This window comes from Calypte anna, chromosome 1 (assembly GCF_003957555.1).
Source record: "Calypte anna isolate BGI_N300 chromosome 1, bCalAnn1_v1.p, whole genome shotgun sequence".
Taxonomy (NCBI): domain Eukaryota; kingdom Metazoa; phylum Chordata; class Aves; order Apodiformes; family Trochilidae; genus Calypte; species Calypte anna.
Window position 1 is genome coordinate 86,224,126 of NC_044244.1, and position 27,977 is coordinate 86,252,102.

General features: G+C 45.7%; 1 protein-coding gene across 1 annotated transcript; it reads left to right on the forward strand.

Moving 5' to 3' along the window:
• Positions 1–27,949, forward strand: LOC115599667 (alpha-2-macroglobulin-like protein 1). Its single transcript, XM_030465147.1, has 36 exons — positions 1–211; positions 2,310–2,496; positions 2,822–2,984; positions 3,150–3,202; positions 3,517–3,537; positions 4,789–4,942; positions 5,357–5,441; positions 5,984–6,104; positions 6,866–6,980; positions 8,037–8,146; positions 8,454–8,624; positions 9,907–10,131; positions 10,254–10,317; positions 10,834–10,979; positions 11,132–11,281; positions 12,208–12,405; positions 13,088–13,175; positions 13,773–13,926; positions 17,295–17,523; positions 17,846–17,969; positions 18,150–18,271; positions 18,620–18,671; positions 19,081–19,164; positions 19,538–19,714; positions 20,040–20,121; positions 20,682–20,838; positions 21,617–21,691; positions 21,904–22,075; positions 22,518–22,732; positions 23,070–23,285; positions 23,674–23,789; positions 24,436–24,526; positions 24,803–24,871; positions 26,076–26,178; positions 26,908–26,949; positions 27,780–27,949. Exons 1-35 carry the CDS (start codon positions 141–143, stop codon positions 26,946–26,948), a joined length of 4,401 nt encoding a protein of 1,466 aa, XP_030321007.1. The 5' UTR covers positions 1–140; the 3' UTR covers position 26,949; positions 27,780–27,949.
• Positions 27,950–27,977: the final 28 nt, after the last annotated feature.

The following is a 27,977-nucleotide window of genomic DNA, read 5'->3' on the forward strand; positions in this document are numbered from 1 at the left end:
CCCTGTCAGGACAGGAGCTTCATAGTCCTTCAGCTCTGGATGAGGGATAGAGGGAAGAAGGAAAGCAGCAGAAGCAGGGGTGAAGTGGGGACAGAGGAGAGTCTCAGCTTCCTGTGGAGGCATTCGACCTGCAATCAGCTATGTGGAGCATCACTCTCCTGTGGGGAAGCATCCTTCTCCTGCCTAGCATGGCTGAAAGACCTGCGATGCTGTAAGAACTTTAGCTGCTTCACCTACTTGCTCTGGTCTGTGGGGAATCCTGGGGGGTGGCAGTGTGAAAGAAAGGACAGAAGTCCTAAGACCAGGACTGTACAACCAGAGAGACATAGTTTCTCATATTCCTAAGGTTTCACTTGGTTCTAACGCACCTTCCCCCTACACTCTCTCTGGTACCTGGCTTTCCTGTTAGTGCCTTTGATAAAAACCACGCATTTCTGTAAGGTCTCATTCAGAGCAACTCTACCAGCTTTCTGCATGTGTTTAATTATGACCTGCCAACATCTCACATTTCCTGCTGTGCTCTAGAGTATATTTCCTTTGGGGGCATGCTTTTTTCTCTGGAGTCATAGGTCACCATCGAATCTTTATGGTGCAAAGCCTTTACAAACCAGGGAAGTTATCTAATAGGGATGCTCTTTGTAAAGCATTGTGTTCATTTTGGTTTGGATGGCTATCTGGTCCCTCCATCCCTTTTCTCAGACCTTCAGCCAGGACAATCCCCAGCAGTGCTTCACTTTCTATACTTTATTGGGAATGCAAGTCATGTTACAGTAGGCACTGCTGTGAAATGTTGGCTTGTGAATTTGCTCTTGCTTTCTGGAGACATTTGCTTTTGCAGCCATCACATAAATGCAAACAGAAACATGACTGTGTTCAAACATTAAATGGTACAGTGGGAAATGTGTCAGTTGGTTGTAGCTGGGTTCCCTCCTGCCATGTGTAGTGTGGCATGCACAAGTCTAGTTTTAGAAGTCTTTTCCAGTGGAAGTATAGCCTCTACATCTAGGACATGTTTCATAGGATGACATAGTTCTGGCTCAAATGATATTTTACTATTACTTGTTTCCCGCTGTTACCTTCAGCATGAAGCTTTGCTTAATGGAAACACTGCTTGCTTCAATAGACTGCCTGCTGTCTTTCATGTAGACCAATTTTTTTTGTAGGTTAATGAGAAAGTAATCCAGATGGACTCTTGGGATCCTTGAATGACAGCGTCGGGGATGCTTTCTCATACTTATATAGTTTAGAAAGCAAGGGCAAAGAGGTGTAAGAAAATGTTCCAGAGTAAAGGGTCTTAAGGAGCAAGAGGTATGGGAGGGTCAAGCTCTCATCCTATCCTCTAGCATAGTGGCAGGGGGTGAGGTGTCTTGAGTCAAATTAGGTAGGAAAATAAGATGCTGCTTTTGTCTGTTATTGGATCCCTTATTATCAACAGCAGACAAGCAGCTCACGGCAGCTTTACAATACTCAAGTGTGAAAGCACCCAAGGCTTTTGGCAGGCTGGACTTTGACTTCCTCTAGCCAGGGTGCTGAGATCCAGCTAAGAAGTGCCAGTAGGCCATATCTCTGCCTATTGCTGTTCTGGTTTTCCCAGGCCCTGCTCTCCTGCAACTCAAAACATGCTGCTGGTTGAACCTGCTCAGAGGCAGAAAGCAGGAGAAGTCAGTGAGCAGAGTTTCTCTGTCTGCTTTTTGGTTTTAGTTGCCACAGTGCAGTGCAAGATGAAAAAAAACAACCAAACAAACAATATGAACAGCTTCTTGGTGTTATCAATGAGCACAGATAGGAGAGGAGCCACAGAGGCATGAGATCTGGAACAGGAAAGCAAAGAGGACAGGAGTGTCGGGAGCTGAAAAGGTACTCATGAGGATCTGTGTCTGGAACAGAATGTCAGGACACTGACAGGTTCCTCACGCATAGCATTGGATCTGAGCTCCAGTGTAGCTGGTAGTCCAAAGGCAGATAACCAACCAACCAAACTGATAATGATCTGTAGTGTGGTTCAGTGAAAAGGCTGAAGTTTCAGGATCAGTTGAATGTCATGGGGAGGTCTCTTTGCCTTATTTTGACTTTTAGTTTTGGTAGGAGTGACTTGATCTTTTTACATGTGCATGCAGCATGTAGCACAGACTCAGTGTTAATGGCTGCAGAACCAAGAGATGAGTGGTGTGATCTTGTCCCAGTGGCATATTGATGGTGGAATGAAGAGACTAGAAGTCCTATTAGGAAGTACTCAAACCCTAAGACAAGACCCATCCTCTTAGAAAATCAGTTTCATCTAACTTTTTTTCCTTTTTCCTTTTTAATAGAAATTATGCTGTGGCAATGCCATCGCAGCTATACTACCCCTTCTCAGAGACTGTGTGCCTCCAGCTCAGCAGAAAACAAGCAATCCCAATCCATGTGACAGTAACCTTACAAAGCAGAGCTGGGAATGAGACTTTGATCACTCAGTCCATCTCTCAGCTCACCTTCTTTCATTGCACAAGCTTCCAGGTGAGGAAGATATTTTCAAAGGTTGTCAGTAGATCGGATAGTGCATGACTTCTGCTCTTGCTGGGCAGGAAGGAAAAGAATCATGTCTTGCCAGGGAAGCATCTCAATTGGGCAGTGAATCTTCTGCTTCAGCCTCTATAGGTTTGCCAGTGTCCTTTCTGCTGTGTAGCCCCACTGATATTTTACTCTTCTAGAAAACACTCTGAAAAGTACTGTGAGGTCTTTCAAAGAAAGAAAAACTGGAGCCATTTAAAAGCAGCATCATAATCATTATTCCAAGTACCTGGGGATCCAACCTGAATGATGGTTACAAATATGCCTGTAGGTCCCTCCTCCTGTTGGAAACCCTGATGAAGTGGCTTTTATTGGGATCACAGTGCTGGGAGACAACTCAGAGTATCAGAAGACACAGAAAGTCCTAATCAAGCACACAGACAAGAAGACTTTTATCCAGACAGACAAACCAGTGTACAAACCTGGGCAGACTGGTATGGACAGAATGCCATGTCTTCTGAGAGAAAAAGAGCTCCTCAGGCCACAAAATCTGGGGTAGCTTGTAGCACTGGGAGTGGGGCCTGCTCTGCAAGGGGGATGAGTCGTAGGCTTCATCTCTCTTCTGTACTTTAAATTCCTGTTTTTCTTTTGTCTCTTAGTCAAGTTGAGAATTGTAACCTTGGACCAGAACTTCATTGCCAGCACTGAAGCGGTGAGTCAAGAAGGGACAAACCTTTATAAGTCTGAAAATACTATGGTCTGCCTCCATACTTTTTGTATTAGAACTTGGCTCAGCTAGGTGATCTGTCTGTGGACATCTATTTTCAGTGATGCTTGTGGTGCTTACATACAGTTTTTGGAGCTACCTGCAATTCAGGAGCTGATTATGTTATTGGGTCATGGGCAATCTCTGGGAATTGCTTGGGGAAGACTCATGGATGGTTGTAGGAAAAAAAATGCCAAGCAGATGGATGGTTAACTTTTCCTGAAGTCTTCCCACCAGTAATTGTTATTTCCTTCCCACAGCACCGCCTTGTGGAACTGAAGGTAAATCACCTGCTTTATTGAAAGTGGTGACCTCTTCTCATCTCAGGGAAGACACAGGTTTGGAGATGATAGTGGGGAGGTGCAAATGCAGAAAGCCAGCTACCTAAGAATGACTGGGGACAGTGCTTGAATTCTTGTTTTTCTTTTCTTTAGTATGCAAGTAAGCTTGGTATTGCAGTGTCATGATTCTGATCACACACACATCCTTGCACTACATGATGAGTGCCACTGGACAGCAGTTCTGGACAGCAGTCCAGCAAACTTTTCAAAAGTGTTCAGGGGATTTCTAGTCCCTCTAGCCTGTGTATTGAAGATTTGTGAAAATCGTGAAGTTTCTTTAAGGACACTTTTATATTTAACATACATAAAATCAAAGTTTGGCCAGCTAGTGGTGTGGCTATGCATCTAGAGAAAATTCCTGAAGCAGCTTTCAAGGTATTGCCCTTAAAATCAATTACTTTAGTTCCAGTATTACAGGTAAAATACAGGCTGCAATCACCTGAGCTGAGGAAAGATATCTGAAAGTGGTGGGGAGCTTGAAATAACCCATGCAGAGACCAACTAGCAATTGGCAGTAGCTAATGCACATTTTCATGCCATACCCACCAAGCAATGAATACATAAACACGTTTTTTGAGGTACCTATCCAATGCTTTATGCCAGCTTATACAAATGTAGTATTTCAATCAAGCTGTTCCCTTTAAAACAGTTCCTGCTTGCTCCATACATTTGTAAAACACCTGTCAACTCATAACTAAGGTCTTTCTGGTTGGGAATCATGACCACAGCTTGAGTTCTGCATCTTGCCCTCCCAGTAGCCAGCAGCAGGAGTATCCTGTTTGTCATTCTCTGACTGTGACAGGCAGCAAAACCTCCAAAAGCCCTTTCATCTCATGTCACTACATCTTCATTTCTATACTGGGACACATGTGCTGTTGGGATTCACCTGGGAGCTATACCAGCTCAGATCATAAAAGGAGTTTCTAAAAGGGGTCATTTCTATCTTTTAGTGTGACACTCATGTAGTAAGCTGTAGTTTAGCAGCAGTCAGTGAGGTGTAGGGGCCACAATAACATGATAGATCAGTGATCTCCTTGAGCTCAGACTCACCTGAGCACTGTGGCTGCGTCAAAGACCTGGGCTTTCAGGATGAGATTGTGTGCTCAGACCATGCTGCCACAGCTTGGATTTAACCCTGCAAAAGGGTTTCTTTTGACTTTGGGAAATAACTGTCTACTCCTGCCCACACAGGACCCCAAAGGGAACCAAATTGCACAGTGGCTGAATGTTGCACCTGTGGGAGGCATTGTGGATCTATCCTTCACTCTGGCTGCAGAAGCACTGGTTGGAGAGTACACCATCAAAATGCCTGACTACATGCATACCTTCAGGGTAGAGGAGTATGGTAAGAATCTCTGGGAGCTGACAGAAGAAGGGAAAGGTATCTTCCCTTCACCTCCCCCCCTCACAGAAAACTGAATGGACCATGCAGCATCTGGGCTAGTTATGCCATCATCCTGAGTTGTCCAACTGCCTGACAGTGGGAGAAATCCCTGGCTATCATTCAGGCCCATCATCCCTGGCTTTCTCATGTCCTTCATGTCCTGTGGCTGGACTGAGACACTGTCTCACAGCTGTGCTCTGTGGAGGAGAAAAAGGCTGTCTACCCTCTCTGTGCTCTCCTGGCTGGGCTGCTGGTGCATTGCTGTCAGGGAATGAAAGGAGATATTTCTTTTCTGTGAACAACAATTTGGGGAGGATTGGAACAAATTACCTCCCTCTCTTCTCGCTGAATGACGTTTCTTTTGCTTTCATGCAGTGCTGCCCAAATTCAGTGTCTCCATCCAGATGCCTCAGGTTGTCACCATCTTGGAAGAAAGCTTCCGTCTCCTCGTCTGTGGCATGTGAGCTGACTAATGTGGCAGAAGGTGCATTCTTACTGGTTTGGAAACTTCACAGTAATCAGTAGTAACTGACCTCTAATGGTCTCTGCCAACCCTCTTCAAATCCAAAAATCTGGTTTCTTTGCTAAGGAATTCTCACCTTTCTCCATACTTTTCTCTACCTGCTTTTTTCTCTGTGAGTTTGAATGTGTGGCAGTGGATCCCCTGAGTGTTTTATGTGCCCTACAGTTTATGTGCCCTGCTGCATTGATTCATTGATTAGTGCCAGTGGGGAAGGAATAACGACTCAACTTGTGGCCAGCACAATATCCCCTAGCACTACCTGGTATGACTAGTGGTGACTGGGAGAGAATTCACCCACCACTACCTTCTGTCTCAATCTGATGAAGTCATTGGAACTTCATAACTGAGCTCATGAACCATGAAGACACCGCAGGCTGCTGGGTTGTAGAGCTGCAAACCACAGGCAAAAGGTGATTTTATTCACCTTTCAGCCAGTGTTTCGCTATGTGAGCATAAGTCCTCTCTGCTCTGTTTGCCAGGTACACGTATGGGAAACCAGTCCGGGGCAGTGTGAAGGCCGCAGTGTGCCGTAAGCATATCCGGTACCATCGGAAATCTTCCAAAGCCAAGCGCAGCGTTTGTAAGGATTACTCTGGTGAGGTGAGCACATAGGACATCCACTGCAGAACAGAGGAACAGTGGCAAACAGGGAAGAATACTAAAGGAAAGAGTGGGACAGGCATCAGTTATTGACACAGCACTCTCTTTGCTGTGAGTGCTGTGAGTGCATATCCATCAGATATGCACTTATGGATATGTCCTTAACTTCCCCCTCGAATGATTTCTCCAACTGCACTTAGGTACATTCAAAAGAAGTATCTGTAGGCAAGATAACTATTGCAGATTTGCCTACAATGCAATACCTGTGGCAGGGCAAAAATACAAACACTGTCCACATTGATTGATTTCCACTGGATTCTTTTTAATACCGCTTTTTAACCTGGTGTTCTATTTCCCAGAAATAACCCTAAAGATGAGTAAGTGAACTCTGTGGTGAACTGCAATTGCTTACTTAATTTCTAGAAAATGGTTGAGTAAATGTATCTATATTTGTTTATGTATTTTAATTAGCCCAGCACATACCTTAAACATAAATCCTGCCCTTGCAGAAGAAGTCATGTTGTCAAGAAGTGACAACTCATGTTTGCCACTGGCACATATGTGAATGTGTAAAGATGTGATACATGTATGAAACAGCATCTCCTATTTGTGACTGCACCACAGAAAAGAAGTAGCTTTCCTGCCAGTATCTCTGACTCAAGTCATGTACTTCTAGACTTCTGGGTCTTGGGTTTGAGCTGCACTGTAGGTAGTATTTGTGAGTTCGTAATTGGTTAACAGATACAATTTAATATCCCCAGACAAATGAGGATGGCTGCTTTGCCACTGAGGTGAATATTAAGTTCTACCAGCAGAAGCGTGACAGTTATGATTTCAACTTGGAAGCTGTGGCTTTTCTGAAAGAAAGTGGAACAGGTAGCAAAAACTGATTCTATTCTTCCTGAAAATACTTCACTTTACACTCCTGCAACATGCTTGATTAGGGTTGTAATCTGTAACAATCCCTGTGACTTCCCATTGAACCAATGGAACTTTCTGCACTGGCCCCGGTGGTGTGAAATGTTTAGAGTGTTTTGCCTTCCTTGGCTGTGTGGATGTTCTCAGGTACCATATCTCCCAGGTCTGACTCACATAGGACATGTGAGTTCTCCATTGCAAGATGGGCTTTACCATTATGCTTGCTCCTCCACAAACTGTTGTGTGCTGTCCTACTCTGACAGTCACCTTCATTTGGCAGAGATGGACAAGAGCTTCTTTTTCTCATCTTCTGTTCACACTACAAATGTCCATAGAGGTGGACCAGGAAAGATTCTTTTATTCTTAAACCATATTTTAGGAAAGTCCATTGGAATAAGGAGAGACTTGGAGCAACTAGTGATAACCCGAGCCCTGACTGTGTACCATTAATAAATAGCTCCTCATCAGATTTATGTCTACCTCCCAGACAGGGAGATGAGTCTACTTGTCCAGAAGTCTTGTTAAATATCCTGTAAGTTTTCCTCTCTTACAAAATTTTATGAACCCTTTCCTACGAGAAAATGTTTTGCAGCCCCTTGCTGAAAGCAGTGACATATATTTACTTAGCAAACAACTGCAATGATTTCAGACAGGCATCACAAGACAAGACAGCAGACTGTAAAGTAATGTGGTGAAGGCAAAGGAAAATATTGTCTTCTTGTGACTCTGCTGTTAGAACAGGAGGAGGATGGAAGTGGATAACTGTGTGCAGGACCATCTTAAACAGTCAGAAAGAGCATTTGTCAGGGACCTCCTGGCAGACTGCTGTCATTCTAGCGGGTCAGAATGTAGGAGGCACTATTGCTGAGTGTGTGTGTGTTAAATGGCTCCTGAAGTTACACAGAGACATTGCAATCCCCTGTGAGTGATGGTGCAGTCCATCAATCCATCCAATCTTGCTGACTCTGCTAAGATACATGATACTTACCTGCAGGCACCTCTTGTCTTTCCCAGGGGTAGAGTTCAACACCACTGAAAACTGCAAGGTCACTTTTGATATCACAACTCTCCAGTTCTGGGGGACAAGCTACTACTATCAGCAAGGAGCTCCCTACTATGGAAATGTAAGTGAACAGTTCAGAAATGCAGAAAGCCCAACAGCTGGGCCAAATAGGTGGGCAGGCACAGAAGTAGTGAGGATTCCATTTGCTCTAAGCTGCCCAAACCTGCTAGCTGCTATAGAGGTAACCCAGAAGTGTGATCACAAGATAAGCATATGACTTTGCCAGATGAGGCTGCTGCATAAATGGGGAGGAGGAGAAAGCTAAAGGAATATAGGAGAGTCCCTTTGCATAGAGGGAAACTGGAACTTTTGCTAGGAGGCAGGTCCTGAGGCTTCTAGTTCTCTGACTGCTCTCTGTGTCATTACAGCTGGAACTCAAAAGTGCCAATGGGACACACCTGAAGAACAAGGAAGTGATTCTTACTGTGTCCTATGGCAGCCAGAAGCAGACCAAGACCTACTTCACAGATGACACTGGGATGGCCTCTTTCACCTTAGAGACATCAGCGTGGGGCAACAGTAGTAAAGTTTTGCTGCAGGTTAAGCCAAATAATTATACGGGATAATAATGCTAATAAATAATTATATGGGATACTAATGCTAAGTAATTTATCCCTCAGACCTTTAGTTTTTGTAATTTTTTCTGTATAGTCAGGGAGACAGAGTCATGAAATAGTGAAATGATGCATCTAAGGAAGAGGAATAGCTCATATCAGAGCCAGAGTTCTTTGCCCTGGTGCTTCACACAGTCCCTGAGGGGTAAGGAAACATGATGAAAGATGGGGCAGTGGATAAAGACCCCATGAAGTTTTGACTGAGGTCTACCTAGCACCTCTGTCTGAGGTGTAAAAGACTTCAGGGGGCTGAGCAGGGACAGAGAGCTCTGACATGGTAAGGAGCAGGAAGATATGAAAGGGCTAGGGAAAAACACTTTATAATTCATGTGGGAAGAAAATGTCAGTGACCACTTTGCATTATGTTTCCTCATAGCAAAAGATATAGGAGAAACCTGGGATATAAGAGACAGGAAACTTAGGAGGGAAAGAAGGAAGGCTAGAAAAGAACCAGTTGCTGCAAGCCAGTCTAAAGCAGAGCAGGTATCCAGGGTGGAAGGAGCTTAATACAGATGCCAGCTACGGGGAATTGACAAAGAAAAGTTCTTCATCTGCTTTCCCATGAACGAGGAAGGCTCCCTTTTCTGGTTAAAGGAGTAGGTTTCTAATACATGTTCTGTCTAAATTTCAAGATCAAGGTACTTTGAGGCTATCTCTGTCTCTGTCAGAGTGCGTACAGTATCTTAGATGATGGCTGTTGACCTTGCTGGAAGTCCAGAAGATATTACCAATATCATAGTCTCAGTGCAGATAGGTCATTAGTTAAAGATGAGTAATGCTAATGATGGTCACTTGTCCTCTACCGCTCAACTTTATGGATCAGGGAAAGGTAACACTGAATATTGAAATATGTTACCAGGGCAGATCCATGCTGCTACTTTTCCCACATGTACCAGACAGAAGCAAAGGGTTCAGTGATTTGAGCCAGGTACTGATAAGCCACTGTACACGGTTTTAGTGATCTGGCTTGCAGCAGCGTGGCAGAAACTCAGGCTGTAGCTTAAGCCCAAGGTCTAGGAGCATACAGCTCCCTGCCTCTTGTTTAGATACAGGTCAGTCAGTGTCAGGCTCCACAGAAAGGGGCTGACTGAGCCAGGCTTTGGTGGAAGTGGAGGCTTCAGAGCCTACTGTCCAGTCAGTCTTGGTTTTGGTGTGGGGAGAGCTGTAAGAAGTCTTCAAACACCAAGCCACCTTTTCTGTGCCACAGGCAAAGACCCAGCCGGAGGACTTAGGTGGTCGAAATGTGAGAGTGTCTTATGGCACTGCATCCCTCACACTGAGGGCCTTCTACTCTTCCAGCCACAGCTCTGTGAGGATCCAGCCAGTGCAGGCAATGCTGCCTTGCAGGGACATGCAGCAGGTCACTGTGCATTATCGCATCCAAGCCACGGAGCTGGGGGATGGGGCTGTCAGTGCAGACTTCTACTACCTGGTGAGTGCAAGGCACAGACTGACTGCTTTGCCACGGGTCTGTGTCAGCACAGGGCACTTTACTGTCCAAGAGATATGGAACAGAGGCACTATCAACCCTCTGCTCTTGTCATTCCCCTTTAGGTTTTGGCCAGAGGATCCCTTGTGCATCACGGGCAAACAACAGTTCTTCTTGATCCACCAATAGGTAAGAGCATCTAAATACCAGGAAAAAAATTAAGGGGCCAACAGGAAAGCCCTTCCTTCCTAAATGGTGAAGGAGAAAAAATATCTGACATCAACAGGTAACAACAGAGATAGCATTAAAAGTCAAGAGGAAATGGCAAATGTGCCATGTCTCCTCTGTGTTTCAGCTTCCCTCATTTTTTTTTTCCAAATGAATTAGAAAATTCTCAGAGTTTATCTACCAAGAAGGAATTATCAGAAAACTCACATGATCTTTTTTGATGGACTCAGATGAAAAGTAATTTCTCTTCCAAGTGCACACTTGCCAAGATCCCTCATGATGTAAGGCCACTGCTACAAAATGACACTAACCTACAACCTGGTCTAGCTGTGGTCTTCCCCAGAAGCAAGCTGGAAATTTTTATCCAAGTAACCGTACAGAAGCATTGTAATTGATAAGGGTATTGCAAGCATAACCCTTGGAGACAGACTTTCCTGTCTCTTCCTATACTTTTTCTATTTCTCCTACTCTCTTCAGGTCAGTATAGTGGAGCCTTCAATGTCACTCTGCCTATTGAACGCATTTCACCCATGGCTCTCCTCTTTGTTTACACTGCCTTCCCTGAGGGACAAGTGGCAGCTGACACCTTCAGTCTGAAAGTCTCCAAGTGCTTCAGGAACCATGTAAGTTGCACACAAAATAAAAGGGGGTAGGTAGGCTGAGGGGTAGGTAATTAATTCCAGATTTCCAATAGATGTCCAGAATGCAGTAACCACAGTGTCCCCTTTCCTTCCTCTGTAAATGTCTTCAGTCCTTCTTTCTTCTGCTGTTTCAGGTGAAGCTTGGCTTCTCAGACACAGTGGCTCTCCCAGGATCATCTGTCCATCTCCATCTGCAGGCTGCACCAGGCTCCCTGTGTAGCATCCGGGCTGTAGACCAGAGTGTCCTGCTCCTGAGGCCAGAGGCTGAGCTATCCAGGGATAGTGTGAGTCCCTGTAGCACTGAGCCTTGATAATATTGAAGAGATGCCTTTTGAGCACCTGGTATATTCACTGGTTATTAAGGCACAGTGGATATACCAACAGGTACTTGAATAGGGACAGCACATGGCTTAATGAGAAAAAACAAAAGCCAACATCAAACACCAGTCAAAATATCCAGCCTTCACAAAAAGGATCTACTAGAATAACCTACTGTCAATCCCAGCTACAGCCCCAACTACAGCACATCCTTGCTAAATTTACAGTCCATTCCTTTGCCACACTGGCAGCCAGATGGCCAGAGATTTCCATCTCCTGAACCAATTAATGACAGTAGTCCAAAACCCCAGATGTTGGATTAAAAAAAATGTCTGATATGTGAAAGGCTCCATGTCTTTGTTGCAGCTCACATAAACCAGACAGTTCTCCCATTCCCAGACTGGACTGTAAGTGATACTTTAGCAGTGGGAGGGTCCCATTGTCCTCTAGACCTGGGATGAATTGGGTCTGAGGAGTCTTGAATTGCCTCTTGACACTGTCTTGGTGGATTCAGAATGTGCCTTCAGTCAGACAAGAAGTTATCTATCTAAGAACTCTTACAGGGAAGGTGTCCTCACTGTTTGCATTGAGCTCTTGGGTACATTCTATGAGCTAGAAGTGGCCACAGCTATGCAGCCATACTCCAAAGGGGTTTATGCTCCTCTCTGGTGCTATGCATCTAAAGCTTGTAAAAACTTGTAAACGTCTAGCTTCATGAAGCTCAAAACCCCTTGGGGCTGGGCTTTTGCAGCAGGCAGGCTCCAGCCTCTGCCTCTGCCATCACAGAAAATCTCTGAATAGATGATACGCAAAACTTTGCTAAAAAGTTAGTTAGAATAGATACTAAAAACCTCTCACACTGACCTGTACTGTTTTTTTTTTCTCTCCACAGGTGTACAATAAGTTCAGCTATTCTCAAGAACACCCAAGCTCCCTTCTAGATTTTTATAGTGACTACTGTAGTATCCACAAGAGCCCAGGAACCATTGGTTCCTCTGAGGCCACCCCCCCACCAGGAACCATGTCACCATTCATGTACAACAGATACTCTTATGCAGTGTCCCAACCAGATGTTTATGAACTTCTAAAGGTAAACCTAATTTCCAGAAAACCTGAAGTATCAGAGCTGAGCCTTTTTGCATCCCAGGTCAGCCCTGGGTAGCTTCATAGATTGTCTTTCCTGTAAACGCTTGCAACTCCAGATTCTGAATTTGCCAAGCTCCTGAACTAAGACACTCCATGCTCCCAGCCTGATAAATCCCTAGTGATTGAGAAGATCCCTAGAACCCAGGTCCCAGTTTATTCCAAGCTTGAGCCCCTCAGACTTCTTAGGACGGAGAAAGGAGTGTCAGCCTGAGTCAGAGAAAATGTAAGGTTGTCAAAGTGAAGTACCTGTGAGTAAAGGGGAACTGGGGAAAGGAGGGAAAGACTAGTAGAAAGGAATTGCAGGTGAAAGACAAGAACAAGTCTGTGTGAGGATGAGCAGCAAAACGTGGTGCTCAAGTAATGACTTAGCATGTGGACATGCACAGGCAAATAGTCACCCCCACTGTCCTGACTGGAGAGCGTCTCCTCTGGGGTAAGGGGCTAGATCTATTCTTTAAAAGCTCTGTGGTTTTGCATTCTCTCCCTGCTTAAATTTTCAGGTCAAACTGAGGTACAGCAACATGGGGTGGCTGATAAGTTGGGAGGCTAGAGCAGAGATAGATGCTCAGATAATGTTGCCCTTTCCACTGAAATCTGCCTTCTTTTCGTCCCCTTCTTTCCTCCAGAATTCAGGCCTAACATTTTTAACCAACCTTAAAATCAAGTCTCCGATTGAGTGTCGCACCCAGACCACTTTCTACTATGACTACATGTGTACATCTCAATTTATCCTGTTTCTTTGGAAGTGATGGGTAACACACAGGCTGCACAAGGGCAGCTGAACATGCACTGTGCTGGGAATGGCTTACACGATGAGTGGGAAGTTGAACAGGAGACCTGTACCACGGGAAGAGGGGAAGGGGCCTGACATCAATGTATGTCTAGTGCACTGGAGGGGGTGAGGGTTGCCTGGATGGGAAGACCCTGCTAGGAAGCTTCTGCTGGCTGGGAGGGATATAATGTGGTCAAAGGGGAAAATGAGGCAGCTACCTCAGAAGGAACATATGTCTATAAGACTAGGAAAGGTCTTGCTGGAAACCAGAGAATGAACAAAGATTGGCACTGGGCTTTTCTGCAGGGGCTGAGAGCATAAGCTGGTAAGCTGGTAGAGTCCCTCACACACATGCCAGAATCCACATGGTACCCTGGGTTGTCTTATGGAAGTCAATAGAGAAGCTGAGGGCATCTTGGAGAGTACAAGAGGGACTGGAGTGGGAGTGAGGAGGATGGAGAGATTAACTTTTTCCAGTTGAACTCCATCCTGATCTCACAGACACTCTGTCTTTGAATGAATGATTGTATTCCCAATAGCTTATGACGAGCTGGCAGAGTTGGACAACTTGGAGCCAGAAATGGATGTTGCTGTTGAACGTGCTGAGGCAGAGCACACTGAGCTGGGTATCGAGGCAGGGCCAGTACGTACCTGGTTTCCAGAAACATTCATCTGGACTCTGGTTCCCATCAAGTGAGTAATTATGGGCTGTGGCCCCACATTAATTAAATCTCCTACCAGCCACAGTGGAGAGTGAATGAGCAGGAGCATAGCCAGGTCCTTATTGCCTTCTGTGCCCACAAAGAAATGGATAAGGACAACAGAGTTTTGGTTCTGCTCCTGGCTCAGCTTGAGATTTTCCAAATGACCACAGGAAACTGAAAATCAGAGACTTCTGTAGGAGAGAAGTCCTGCGCAGAGGTCCTGTGCAAGGCAGGTTGAGTTGCTATAGTTAAGTTCGGTGTATCCCCAGAGATACCATAGACTATCTGGACATTTGTTCCACTGTTTTACCATCCTGATGTTATTTTTTTTTTCCTTATCTCAAGTCATAATTTTCTGTGCTCCAGTTTGTGTCTGTTACCTTTCATCCTAATAATACACACCTCAGAAGGGACTGCTTCCATCGTCTTTACACCATACAACTAGGTAGCTGTAGAAAGCAGAAAGATCTCCTTCTAGCCTTCTTAAGTTTGAAAACCCCAGTTCTTTCAGCCTCTCTTTGTACACCAAGTGCCACAGCTCCCTGACCACCTTGGTAGTCTTCCACTGGATGCATTCATGTTTGTCAATATTGTTCTTGTGCTCGAAGGCAGTAAACAGTATTCCACATGTGGGCTGACAGGGCAGGAATAGAAGGAGAAATAATTTTTCTCAACCCACTGGCTGCAGTCTTCCTAATACAATCTAAAAGTAGTTGGCCTTCATTGCTGTCTCATGCTGAACTTGTTATCCACCAGGACTACCACCTCTATTTCTGCGAAGCTGCTTACTAGGCAGTAACTGCCTAGTCTGTACTGTTGCATGGTGTTAGTCCATTCCAGATACAGAATTTTGTGTTTACTCATTTTCAAGCAGATTTTTCCAGCTTGTCAAGGTTCCTCTTAATAGCAAACTTTCACTACAGCATATCAGAACTCCTTCCCAACAAAGTCTAGGCTGCTAATACATAGCACATTAGTCTGGTAATCTTCCTGAGAATGTCCTCAGTTCTGTTGTGCTGGTCATTAATAAAGCCATTGATCAGTACTTGCCCGAGTATTAATCCCTGAGAGATGCCACAGGTAATCAGCAAACAGCTGGAATTTGTGAAGTTCCTGCTCACCTGGTCTCGTCCACAATGTGGCTACAAGGATAATGTGGGAGACTGTGTTAAAGGCCTTGCTAAAATTGTTACACTACATCCACTTTTCTCTCATCCACACATCTCAGCTTCCTTAATTCTCCCATGTGCCAATGTACTCCATCTGTATAAAAGGATCTCTGCCTCTCCATTTCATTTGGTTGGATTATGCCTATTTCAGGGCAGGGACTCTATTCAATTCCGTGTATGCAGCTCTGTAAGTAACACTTAAAATGATGACTGCTGAGCTGTGGGAGTTTGCATAGTAGTGTGGTGAAGTACTCACACAATACTCCCTGACACAGGCTGGATGTATAACATAGACCTTTGGGAGCCCTGTGTGCTCACACAAAACAAGAATTTAAGGTGCAGCATGGTGCAGAAGCAAATTCTGGTTTGCACTTGCCTCTCATGAAGTCACACATGGCTTGTGAATTTCCAGTTCCTGGATATAAAAGAAAAAGCCTGGAGGAAGGAAGACTCTCCACTGGTCAGTGAAGACTGAGTTAGAGATCAGTTTTGCAAATTTAATATACACAAGTCCATGGGCCCTGATGAGATGCAGCCAAGAGTGAAGAGAGACCAGGCTGATGTTATCACCCTACTACTCTCCTTCATTCTCGAGGGATCATGGCAAACAGGAGAGGTGCCTGAGGACTGGAGGAAAGCCAATGTCACTCCAGTCTTCAAAAAGGGCAAGAAAGAAGATCCAGGCAATTACAGACCAGTCCGCCTCACCTCCATCCCTGGAAAAATGATGGAGCAGCTCATTCTGGAGGTCATCTCTAAGCACATGGAAGAAAAGAAGGTTGTCAGGAGTAGCCATCATGGATTTACCAAGGGGAAATCATACTTGACTGAGCTGAGAGCTTTCTGGGATGTTGTGACTGAATGGGGAGATGCAGGGAGAGCAGTGGATGTTGTCTACCTTGTCCTTAGCAAGGCTTTTGACACAGTTTCCCATAATATACTCTTGAGCAAGCTCAGGAAGTGTGGGATAGAAGAATGGACAGTGAGGTGGATTAAGACCTGGCTACACGATAGAGCCCAAAGAGTGGTGACCAATGGTTCAGAGTCCTCCTGGAGACCTGTGACCAGTGGAGTTCCCCAGGGATCAGTGCTGAGTCCAGTCCTGTTCAACATCTTTATCAATGACCTTGATGATGGGACAGTGTCTTCTCAGCACGTTTGCTGATGATACAGATCTGGGAGGACTGCCTGATTCACCTGAAGGCTGTGTGCCCATTCAGCAAGATTTGAACAGACTGGGGAGCTGGGCCAAGGAGAATCTAATGAGGTGCAACGAGAACAAGTGCAGAGTCCTGCACCTGGGTGGGAATAACAAAATGCATCAGTACAGGTTAGGAGATGATCTCCTAAAGAGCAGCCCCATAGAGAAGGGCCTTGGAGTCCTGGTGGTCAACAAATTATCCATGGGACAGCAGTGTGTCCTTGTGGCCAAGAAGGCAAATGGTATCCTGGGGTGTATTAAGAAGAGTTTGTCCAGCAGATTGGGGGAGGTTCTCCTTCCTCTCTATTCTGCCCTGGTGAGACCTCACCTGGAGTATTGAATCCAGTTCTGGGCTGCCCAGTTCAAGAGGGACAGGGATTTAATTGGGAGAGTACAGTGGAGAGCTATGAGGGTGGCTAAGGGACTGGACGGCCTGCCTTATGATGGAAGGTTGAGAGAGCTGGGGCTTTTTAGTCTGGAGAGGAGACTGAGAGGGGAATGTGTATAAATATATGAGAGTTGGCTGTCAAGGACGGGACAACCTCTTCTCATTTGTGCCCTGTGATAGGACAAGGGGCAATGGATTCAAGATAGAGCACAGGACATTCCACATCAACATAAGGACGAATTTCTTTACTGTAAGGATTACAGAGCCCTGGAACAGGCTCCCCAGAGAGGTTGTGGAGTCTCCTTCTTTGGAGAGTTTCAAGACCCATCTGGATGCATTCCTGAGTGTTCTGCCCTAGTTTTGGTTCTGCTCTGGCAGGGGGGTAGGACTCAATGATCTTCAGGGTTCCTTACAACCCCTGACATTCTGTGATTCTGTCTGTCTTTGCCCACCTATTTGCTATCCTTCCCATAACTCTGTCTTATTTCCTAGTAATCCCTACACCTTCACATGCACTTCCTGTTCATAGTCCTTCTGCATTTATCTTCCTAAGGGGAATCTTTAGATGGATGGGGACATCTGCTCTGCTCTCTTTCCAGTGATTCAGGGGCTGCTGAGTTATCTGTCACAGTACCCGACAGTATCACAGACTGGAGGGCCATGACTTTCTGCACCTCAGAGAGCCTCGGGTTGGGAATCTCAGAGACCACCAGCCTGAGGAGCTTCAAACCCTTCTTTGTGGAACCCACCTTGCCATACTCTGTCTTCCGGGGAGAGTCATTTCCCCTGAAAGTCAAAGTCTTCAGCTACCTGAAGCAGTGCATGGTGGTGAGTGGCTCCCTTCAGGATGGCTGTCGGGCAAGGGGATGTGTGGTAATAGTAATTCCCTGCCAGAGACCTGCCCGAGAAGGGCTGTGGGTAAAAGACACGAAGAAAGCTCTTCACAAAGGTCTGTGCAGAGCCATCTCTGTCCAGCTCAACCCGTAACCTTAACCCATACAGGACTTGTGATGTCCATGTTGGTGACCCACTGATACTGTGTCATACTCACCCTGGGCTTCTGGGCTTGAATGACCTTTGGATAAAGGAGCTGAAAGGAAAAACACAGCAGCAGCTTTGTAACCCAGCCTCCGTTTTGTTTCATCTCTAGCTCCAGCTTAGCCTAATGGACTCCAGGGATTTTGAATTTGTGCATGCAAATGTCAAATACACTATTTGTCTGTGTCCTGATTCATCAGAAACTTTTTTCTGGAATGTGAAGGCTACAACATTAGGTAAGGGGACACAGGAGGGGCAGGAGTGGGAGGCACTGGCAGAGCTGCTTGAGGAAACAAGAGCTGGGCTGTAATGGAGAGTGGCCTGGTGAGTGAGGCATGAGTGAGCAGCCTGAGGCTGAGCAAACTAAAATGTAGGCACGGATGTGCCAACCGGCCTCTTATTGTTTTATTCTGTAGGGAAGGTGAATTTCACTGTCAGTGCTGAGGTGATGGACCAGGAAGATGTTTGCACAGAGACTAAAGCTGTTGTGCCAGAGTCTGGAGGGAAGGACACAGTGGTTAAACACCTGCTGGTAAAGGTCAGAGCATGCTTCAGGCTCCTGATGTTGTCAGAACTGGGTCAGGCTCAAAATGGCCTGGGGAGTGGATTTGGGGAGGAAGAGTCAGCTGGCAAGATAAGCAAGTTTCTCAGGGAGGCTGGTCAAGGATTGATTCCAAGGATGGGTTAGGTTGAGGCATGAGTTGAGCACCTTCACTCAATGGAATGCAGACATTAGAACTGCTCGCAAAGAGAATTATCTGTGAGACCCTTTGCATGTCCCATGAGGAAGGAAGGGCTGGAAGTCTGCAGGAAGATGGGGTGCTCTGCAGCTGTTATTTCATTTTGCTGTTCTTCCTTTTGAGCTAATCAGGTTTTTCCCCATCAGGCAGAAGGGCTACTGGAGGAAAAGACCCAGACCTCACTCCTGTGCCCTAAAGGTAGGTGCAGGTACCCCACAGACAGGGACTGTCTTGCCACTGGGGCTATATATGCACACAGAACAAGGAGATCAAACAGAAGTAATGTGGTCTGTGAACAACTCTAGGACTATCTGGAGGTCCCTGAGGAGGCTAAAGTAAGGGATTTTAAAGTTTTTATGGGGAAGCAAAGCCGTTCAGCTCTTCCCAGTACAACGAGCTCCTGGCAGCAACAAGACACTGCCTAACCACATCACTGTCACTCATAATTGAGGGGGAGCTTGGTCTCTATGCCATCCTCTCTTTTGAATGCTGATTTCACCAACTGGTGAAATAATCCCAGCTTTGTTCACATCATCCCCTGGGGATATCTGTGGGTCTACCACCTCCTTCATACCTCTTGTTGGTGTGATGCTTTTGCCATTTGCAGGAACTTCAGCTTCAGAAAAAATCACTTTCACTGTACCAGAGAACAGGGTCCTTGGGTCGGAGAGAGCCCACATCTCTTTCTTAGGTGAGATTTAGAGTGGTCTTGGCAGGTAAGATTTTTTTCCCCACAGGATTCTTTTCTTTTGGTGCCACGTTGTCTGCTTTAGCAAAGAGTAACAAAAGGTAATGTGTACAGCAAGGTGTGATACTGGGACCTGAAGCATCTCATCTCTCTTATACAAGTGACACCAGGCCAGATGGATATATAATTTCACCCAACCAAGAGAAAGATAGACAAGTACCATATCAGTGTTCCTATAGCACTCTGTAGACATTAAAATCACCCTAGTGTGAGCAGAGGTGAACTGAGACCAGCCTTGGCAGGTGATGAGTGAGACCAAAAATTTTTTACATGCAAGATTATGCAAAGCTCACAAAATTGTAATGATCTCCTACAGGTGATATTCTGGGGACAGCCCTAGACAACATAGATGAGCTCCTTCAGATGTCCAGTGGATGTGGTGAGCAGAACATGGTTCATTTTGCCCCAAATGTCTTTATCACACGATACCTTGAAGAAACAGGACAACTGACTCCAGAAATCAAACAGAAGGCAATTGGCTATCTGGAAAGTGGTGAGTAGATTTCTGCTCAGACTGGGTTATTAAGCAGCCAATGTCTGCTACAGTAGGACGTGTGGTAGTGATCTCAGTAGAGCCTTGGTGCTGAACAGGATTTGTGCATTGTCTCTTTCCTAACATCATGGGAGTTACAACAGTGTAAATCAGGCAGCTATGTCCCAGCTGAACAAGGGGTACACAGCACCCCTCTTAAAGCTCTTTGCTGAATTCCTTAGGGACCATGCTCTCTGTAATGTTTAGCATGATTGGCAGAGCAAGTTGTCACTTGAGGAGGCAGCAGACACAGAGCATCTTCACTGCCCACATCCTCTTCCTACAGGATATCAGCGGCAGCTCCTGTACAAGCACACAGATGGCTCATACAGTGCCTTTGGGGAAGGAAGTGAGCCAGGGAACACATGGTAAGCAGATATATCCAGACACAGTTGAGGAACAACAGCTTGACTTGGTCAGACTCATGCTGGCTTGGATTTTGGCCTGGAGACACTGAAGGAGTATAGAGGCACGGAGTTTTGAACAGAAACTGCTCCTGAGAATTTTGGGAAGAAAAACATGCAATGAACTGACTTGGGGAACCCCTGTTTGATTGTGTTTGGGCAACCCACTGAGGCTAATTCTGAAAACTTGGCTGCTAAAATGCCTTCTTTCCAGGTTTTCCAGAGTGGTTTGTGCCAAAACAGGATTGGAAAAGAGTCTGAGTGAGCTGGCAGAGGTCTGGGGGAAGCATTGAACTGTTAGTGAATTTTTTCTGTGAAACATCCTCTTGCTGCAAATGGATCTGAGCTCAAGCTTCAAGAGCATCTATTTCATATGCATTGCTTCCAGTTCTCCATCTGCACAGAGGCTCCTGGCATTTCTGCAGGGATAAGATAGTGGAAGAGACAGAGGCTCCTGCCTCCTACTGGAGATGGGCATCACTGACTGGTTCAGTTTGATTTTTTTCTCCCTTCCTTGGCTCTAGGCTTACTGCCCTTGTCCTCAAGACCTTCAGCCAAGCCCGAGAGTTCATCCACATAGATGAGCAGAATATAAAGGATGCTGCCAGTGCCCTGATTAAAAGTCAGATTCCATCTGGCTGCTTCAGGAGTGTGGGGAAACTCTTCAACAATGGTCTGATGGTATGGTATGACATGTCCTGGCTGTTCATTATGGAATCAGAGAATCATTTTTGTTGGAAAAGAACTTTAAGATCTGTGCTACTCCCTTGGTAAACAGGTTTAGCTTCCTTTCCTTTCCCCTTATTGAGCTGCTGTTTCTCCCTTCAATCTGAGTCCTCCCTGCACAGAGTCAGAAATAAAGTGAATGGAGATTGATGTCAGCCACTCACATGAGATTCACCTTGCCAGGGATGTTTCCTTTGCACTTAGAAGCACAGCACTTGTGCATGCACAGACACACACAGAGTACCATCAAAGTGAAGCCAGCATCAGTTCAGTGGACAGGACCTCACAGAAATAATCCTGCAAGTGAAGAGAATGGTTCCTTTTCACTTCCCCTTGCAAACGAAAACTTTTCTTTTGCTCATCCATACCCTTCCCACTGTCCTCTCCCTCAAGTGAGGTGCCACCTTGTAGTGGGGCTGTAAGAACATCATTTCCCCTGGCACTGAAATCTGCTACTAGAAGTTTTGCAGGGGAGAGGAAAGGGGAATGGGTTCAGCAGAGGGAGGGTATCAGCTATTCAGAGGAGCCTGGGGCACTGTGGCAGAGAAATGCTTCAGCAAACAGGGCCTGCAAGAGCAGATCCTAGCCCTGGCATTTCCTCAGCACAGGAATAGGACCAGTACTGTTGCCTGTGCTGGTTGGGAATTTGCTTGCAGAGCAGAAGCCACTGGAAAACTTCTCCCTCTCCCTTCTCATGTTAGCCCCTCTCTTCTGTGTTTTGTCGTGGCTTCAGGGTGCAGTGGAGGAAGGACTGGGACTGAGCTCTGTGATCGTCACCGCTCTCATGCACTCAGGGATGCCACGCTCTGTAAGTATTGGTGGCAGGGATGGGCAGGGTGTGCAGCCCCTCGGCAGTCAGTGCTCTGGCACCCTGCCTTTGTGAACACTGGGGTTTGTTACGAGTTTTCTCCCTGTGTGTCCTCTCCCTGTTTCCAGCCTTCTTTGTACACATCAAAGCTGCAGATTACTCCTTCCACACACACCCTCCCAGCAACTGCTGTGCTTTCATTTGTGTTCTAGGATCCAGTTGTGTCAAAAGCTCTGAAATGTATAAAGGATCTGGTCAATGCTGATACTGGCAGTCCCAACCTCTACAGCTTGGCACTAGCTGCAAATGCCTTTGCAGTAGCAGGTGATAAGGCCTTCAGGCAGAAAATCCTCAATAGACTGGAGAAGGCAGCCATTATATCAGGTACTAAAGGCTATGGGAAAGAGATGGCTACTGTCAGAGCTGTGTGGAGATCCCAGGGCTGAACAACCAAGAGAATGCAGGGCAGCAGGGGGGCACTGTCAGACTCTGAGGGAAGCTCAAGTCTTGGATAGACTCTGTTTTTCAAGATATTACAGACTATATCCATACTGTGAGGCAGACTTGCTTTATGGATGATGTCACAGTCCTGGTCTTACAGTTATCCAAACCACAGGAGCTTCACGGATGTTGCAGAGCTCCTTCCTAGCCTGCAAACCTAGGTATTTACTGTGAAATTCAGGGTGTGTTGGGCAAATAAGAATATATGTACCCATATCTTGTCCCAGTGTTCATGTTCACTCAGTATGAAGACACAGGGACCAAGTAAGACTCCAGGATCATTAGATATAGCTACACACTCCTTAAGTTTCCACTCCTCCCCTAGATGATCAAATATTCTGGAGTCAACAGTCCAGACAGGAAGAAGACTCCCTCTCTTGGTATCGGGCTCCATCTGTTGATGTGGAATTGACATCTACTATCCTCATGGCTCACCTTTCAAAGTCAAGTTTGTCTTCAGATGAAATCAGAGAGGCATCCCAGATTGTGTCTTGGCTCACCAAGCAGCAAAACCCTTATGGAGGCTTTGCTTCAACACAGGTAATCCCCTTGAGCCATCCATCATCAGCACAGAACTTGCCAGAATCAGCTGTGGTTTGGGAGAGCAATGGCTTCTAGCACAGCCAATAGTAAAAACAGAAAAATAGGAAAAAGTTAAACAATATAAAAGGTAAAAAAAGTGTATGGATTTCCAGATCCTGGGAACTGGGAAAGATTGAATATTTGTATTCCTTTGAGCTAAGCCCACACTAAAGTCCAAGGGGGAACCTCAACCCTTAGTGCTCTGTAGCTGCAGTATGAGGGATGAAAAGGCTAAGGACTGAGCATGCACAGAAAAGCAGAGATCTTATTTTCCCCAATGTGTGTCTTCCCTCAGGACACAGTGGTTGCCTTGGAAGCCCTGGCTCTCTATGCAACCAAGACCTTCAGCAAGGATGGCCCCAATCTTCAGGTTTCTCTCTCCTCTGAGGGTTTCAATCAGAACATCCAAATAGACAACACCAATCGCCTTCTGCTGCAGACAGTGGAGCTGCCAGACATTCCCCAGGACTATACTGTGCATGTGCAGGGCCATGGGTGCCTCTACCTACAGGTAAGCCCAACCAGGAAGGAAACATCTATCTGGAGGAAGTCTTGACAGCCAAGGGACTTCTCACCTTCCTACTTAGCCAAGACTGAAAACAGACTGCTGCAGTGACTTGCAAGAATCTGGGCTTCAAGGCTGGTAGGAGCAGCTGGGATCCTACAGAAAAGGCATAGCAATTGCACAAATGAAATCTGGATCATCTTCACCCAGTCAGAGCTGCACCTCCCCTCCAAGAAGTCCAACAAAAATCAGCAGGAGCAGCGCAGTAGCAGGATGTCTGCTTCCACCCCATGGTTTTCAGCAGGCAAACACTAGACAAGGCTACTCACCAGCAAAAAACCTTCTATACTCTGTCAGCTTTCTGTTCTGACTGCCTGTCTTTCTGTCCTGACAGGCCATCCTGCGGTACCACATCCCCCCCCTGAGGAGTGACGCCACTTTTGCCTTGTCTGTGCAAACAGAGTGCACTGCACCTAACTCCATCCAGTTCCCTGTCACCATTCATGCTCGGTAGGACACACTCAGATGCCCCTTGCCATCCCTGTGCTAAGAGGCTTCTGGCACCACACCAGTTTTTCTGACAGCCAGAATTCCCCTTCACTGTGAGGCCCAAATGCAAAGATGTCCGTATTCGTTTAACTATGCTCTCCTCAGATGAGTGAAAGGTACAAGGCCCCACAGTGATGTCTCAGGCTATAGTCCTATGTAATTATTATGCCAGTCACCTCAAGCTCTCCCAAGACTTATTAGGAGACCTTTTTAGGACGAAGTCTCAAAACATTGGTGATGTGACTGGCTGCTGACACTTCTTCCTCTGCTCCTGGTTGTCACTTCACTTTCCTCTATTGTACTTCTGTGCCTGACTTGGGACAGAATTGTCAAGAGAGCAAGTCGAGGATGTGGTATCCCCTGCCATGTCTAGAGAAGGTAACACCAGAATCCTTCCAAGAAACTAGTTCTCCTTAGCCCAGCACAGTTAAAAGAAAAATCATGGGAGGCACAGAGATTTATTACAGTAGAGGAACAGCTATACTTACAGGTGAAACACTGGAAGAAAAAGAGATGCCTCCACCCAAGTACTAAAGTTGGGATGGAGTATATGGAGGTTATGCCTCAGAAAGTAACATTAGTGCTGTCCCCTGGGTTCCTGCTGCAGCTACACAGGGAACCGTGTGTCCACCAACATGGTCCTGATCCAAGTGGAGCTGCTGTCTGGATACAGGCCTGTGGCAGATTCACTGGAAGAGGTGAGATTGTGAGTTTCTGTCCAGCTGGGATGGGAGTGATGATGGATGTCCATGTACACATAACTGTGATCATTCCTTCGGGCAGAGTAATATGGTTCTATTCTTCCCAAGAAATCTTAATACCCAAAATGTCTCCCAGGCAGCACCTTGCCTTCCCCTACCCCAAGAGCTTTCTTGGCTGTGTGAACATTTTGCCCATGCTGTCACAAGGACAAATATCCCTGAATATTTCTGCTTACTGTTAAAGTCTTTCTGAAATTTTTCCCCTATTTTCAGCTAAAGAAAATGCCTTTAGTGAAGAAAGTTGAAAGTGAAGCTGACCGAGTCATTCTCTACCTGGAGGAAGTGAGTGTAATTTAGTTTAACATCACCACTAAAGACTACCAACTGACATATAGCCATATAGCTTTTAACTTACTCTTGTATTTGGTTCCATTAGTATTTTAAGTATTTAGGGCTGTTGTTCCTATGTACCAGTCACATTTGTTGACCTGGAGAAATGTGTTATGTCAGCTTGCAGTAGTTCAGATGTAGAGCTCTACTTCTACTTGAGTGAAAACTCTGACATTATGCCCATATCTATTGGCACTGTTCAGAGACTGCTGAAAGTCCATTTACAGTGTGATTAGGACTGGGAAGGAGTAGTAGGACCCATCTAATAAATATAAGCATGCCTGAATTCTTAGAAAGCCCTTAAGCAGCCTGAATGTAGCAGGGAGCATCCAGGATTGTTCATGGAGCAAGATCCCACAAAACTTTAACCAGATGATTGTGTGAACAGCAGTGCTTGCTCCACGGCCTTATTAATCAACACTAACAGCCAATCCAGCACCAGAAACAAGTCCTGGCATAAATTTTAAAACTTCAGAATTTCTAAGGAGTGCTTCTACATTTCTGTGATTTTTCATCTCCAGTTGTCAATAAGCTGAACTATGCTAGCCTCTTAGTAAGTGAGTTATTGTTGAGTGGATGCATCAGACTTGCAGAGGTTCTGCTTTTGTTACATCTACAGCACAGAGCAGAAAAGCAGCACACAGAAAGATGTCAGCTGAGGTTGACAGGTAGCACAAGGTAGAATGCAGTCGACAACAGGTCATGTAACTACTGTCAGCCAGCAGATGTTCATCCACACCTTATGTTTGTCTGTTTAGTGATGAGTGTTGTGTCAGCCTGGGAAATAAGAGCTGATGTAATGTGGCTGTACATAAGAAAGCAGCCACTGCACCAAGATGCACAAAGGAGCTCAGAGCAGAGCTGGATGGGAATATGGGATTGGTTGGGAACAGTAGAACTGCATTTATATAACTAATGTACATTGACTCTGTGGGTTTGATGTCTCTCATGAGCCGACTAAAAGTTAGTGACCAAAAACAGGAGATGGCCAGAGAATGTGAAATAAAAGAAATTTCTGAGATGGACTGAAAAGCAGAACAGATATGTCACAGTGGTGAGGTCTCCACAGAGTAGTGGAGTGAGGGCAGCTGGAAGGGATTGTTTTACAAGCCATTCTTTGGTTCTGGCTGTTAATCCTTGCATTTCTTGGTTTTAGCTGACCAGACAGCCTCACACCTACACTTTGCTGATGCAGCAGGACATGCAAGTGAAGGATCGTAAGCCAGCTAATATCAAGGTCTATGATTACTACATGCCAGGTAAGCTGAGATGATGGATGGGCTGTAGAAACCACCCATATGTGCTCCTGAAATGAATTTTCTGAAGCTGTCAAGTCTAAGACAATACCATCCCTGACATGCATATCTAACTTTCCCTTAGAAGTTCCCTAGTGATGGACTTAACCCTCGTGGGTTCAAAATGGTAGATACATCTCTCTCTGGCCCCAGAACTCTCAAGCTTAAAGTTGTCATGTGGATCCACTTAGGATCTCACTCTCCCAAAAAGAGGGGAGGAAGGAGTTCAGAACCATGCTTTTATACACTAATTTTGCAGGAGGCGGCAGAGAGCCATAATGAGAGGATGGCTTTGAAGAGTGAGGACCCCCTCAGAAGAATTACACTGAAAACAACCTGTCCTCTGTTCTCTGAGGTTCCTAATGGGAGGAAAAGCTAGAACTTTGTCAGGGATTGCTAACATAACTGACATGTCACTTCAGAATATGAGGAATCTGTAACTGTTACTGAGTTGTCTGGGACTTACAACTTCAAAGGATTGCAAGTCCTATGGCCTGAGTGAATCAGGACTAGCTGCACACAGTCTTTGACATATATCAGAAGTTTCATCTGTCACAGTGAAGAGGAGTTATAGCCTGTGAGCTGAGGGAATGCCTCTCCTAGAAACAGAGGCACAATCCTGGGTTGCTTCAGTGGGCTTTTGACAATTGTATCTCACCAGCACTGTTTTTTTTTTTTTTTCTCATCTTCCAGAAGAAACTACAGTGATGAGCTACAGTGCTCCATGCAAGTGAGGTGAGAGCCCAACACCTCTTTTGTTGTCACCAACATGGTTCTCAAGAGCATGGAGAGGGAGGGAGAAGCAGGCAAGGGCCCTCGGTCAAGAAACTTGTCAAGACTGAAGGTTCAGGTTAGGAAGTGATTTAGCAGTGCTAAGTAAGAGTGAGTTCCTGCATCTGACTGGCTAAACTGAGGGGAAGGGAGCTTTGAAGTGAGAGCTTTGAGGTGCCTGGCTTCTGACAGAGTTGGAGGTGTGTTACAGAAAGCAAGGGCTGCCTGCACCAACCACTAATCCTGGCATTTTGCAGCAAGTATACTTTGCTCAAGTCAATACATTCCTTTTCCTGGTATTTTTCCTGCAGTTCCACAGCCCTCCCCCCTGTGGAAACAACACACCATGCTCACTTAACTGTAGGGCCTGACTCCTTTTCAGTGCCAAGTTTTTCAGTCTCAACCTGGCTTCTGATCCACTCTAGAGAATGGAAACCTGCTCATCCTCTTTCCAGGTGGGACAAAGATTGAACTTGACCAATGCCTTCTCTTATTCTTTGCTTGGGTTTGCATGCTTCCTTGCTCACAGCCGGGGAGATGGAGAGAAACATCTGCTTCACAAGTTGCCTGTGGGAGACACACAACCCTGCCCTGGGATGCCTGCCACAAGCCCCACAATCTTAGTGGAGATTCTGCTGTAGGCTTTGTAAGGATAGAGTCAGAGAGGGCCTTGTCCTTGATGACTTGTCAGTCCTGTTAGTTGACAAAGAGCAAAAAACACCCTGCGTTGCCAGTGGTTAGTTTTAATACTTCAGGAACATAGATTTTATTTTTGTCCTTTGTTGTCTTCACAGGAACAGACCCATCCTCTTCAGTCTCTTTTCATTAGTTCTTTGTCATCCCTGCCAAAAGCCACCACAAGTAGATGAGAAGCAAAGAGAAAATACTTGAAGATACTCCTGCTGTGGAGCTAAGTTTCTGAAAGGCTCAGGCTGTACCTTACATCTTATTAAAAGTCAGGAGACTAGAACTGTCTGATTGAGTGATTATTC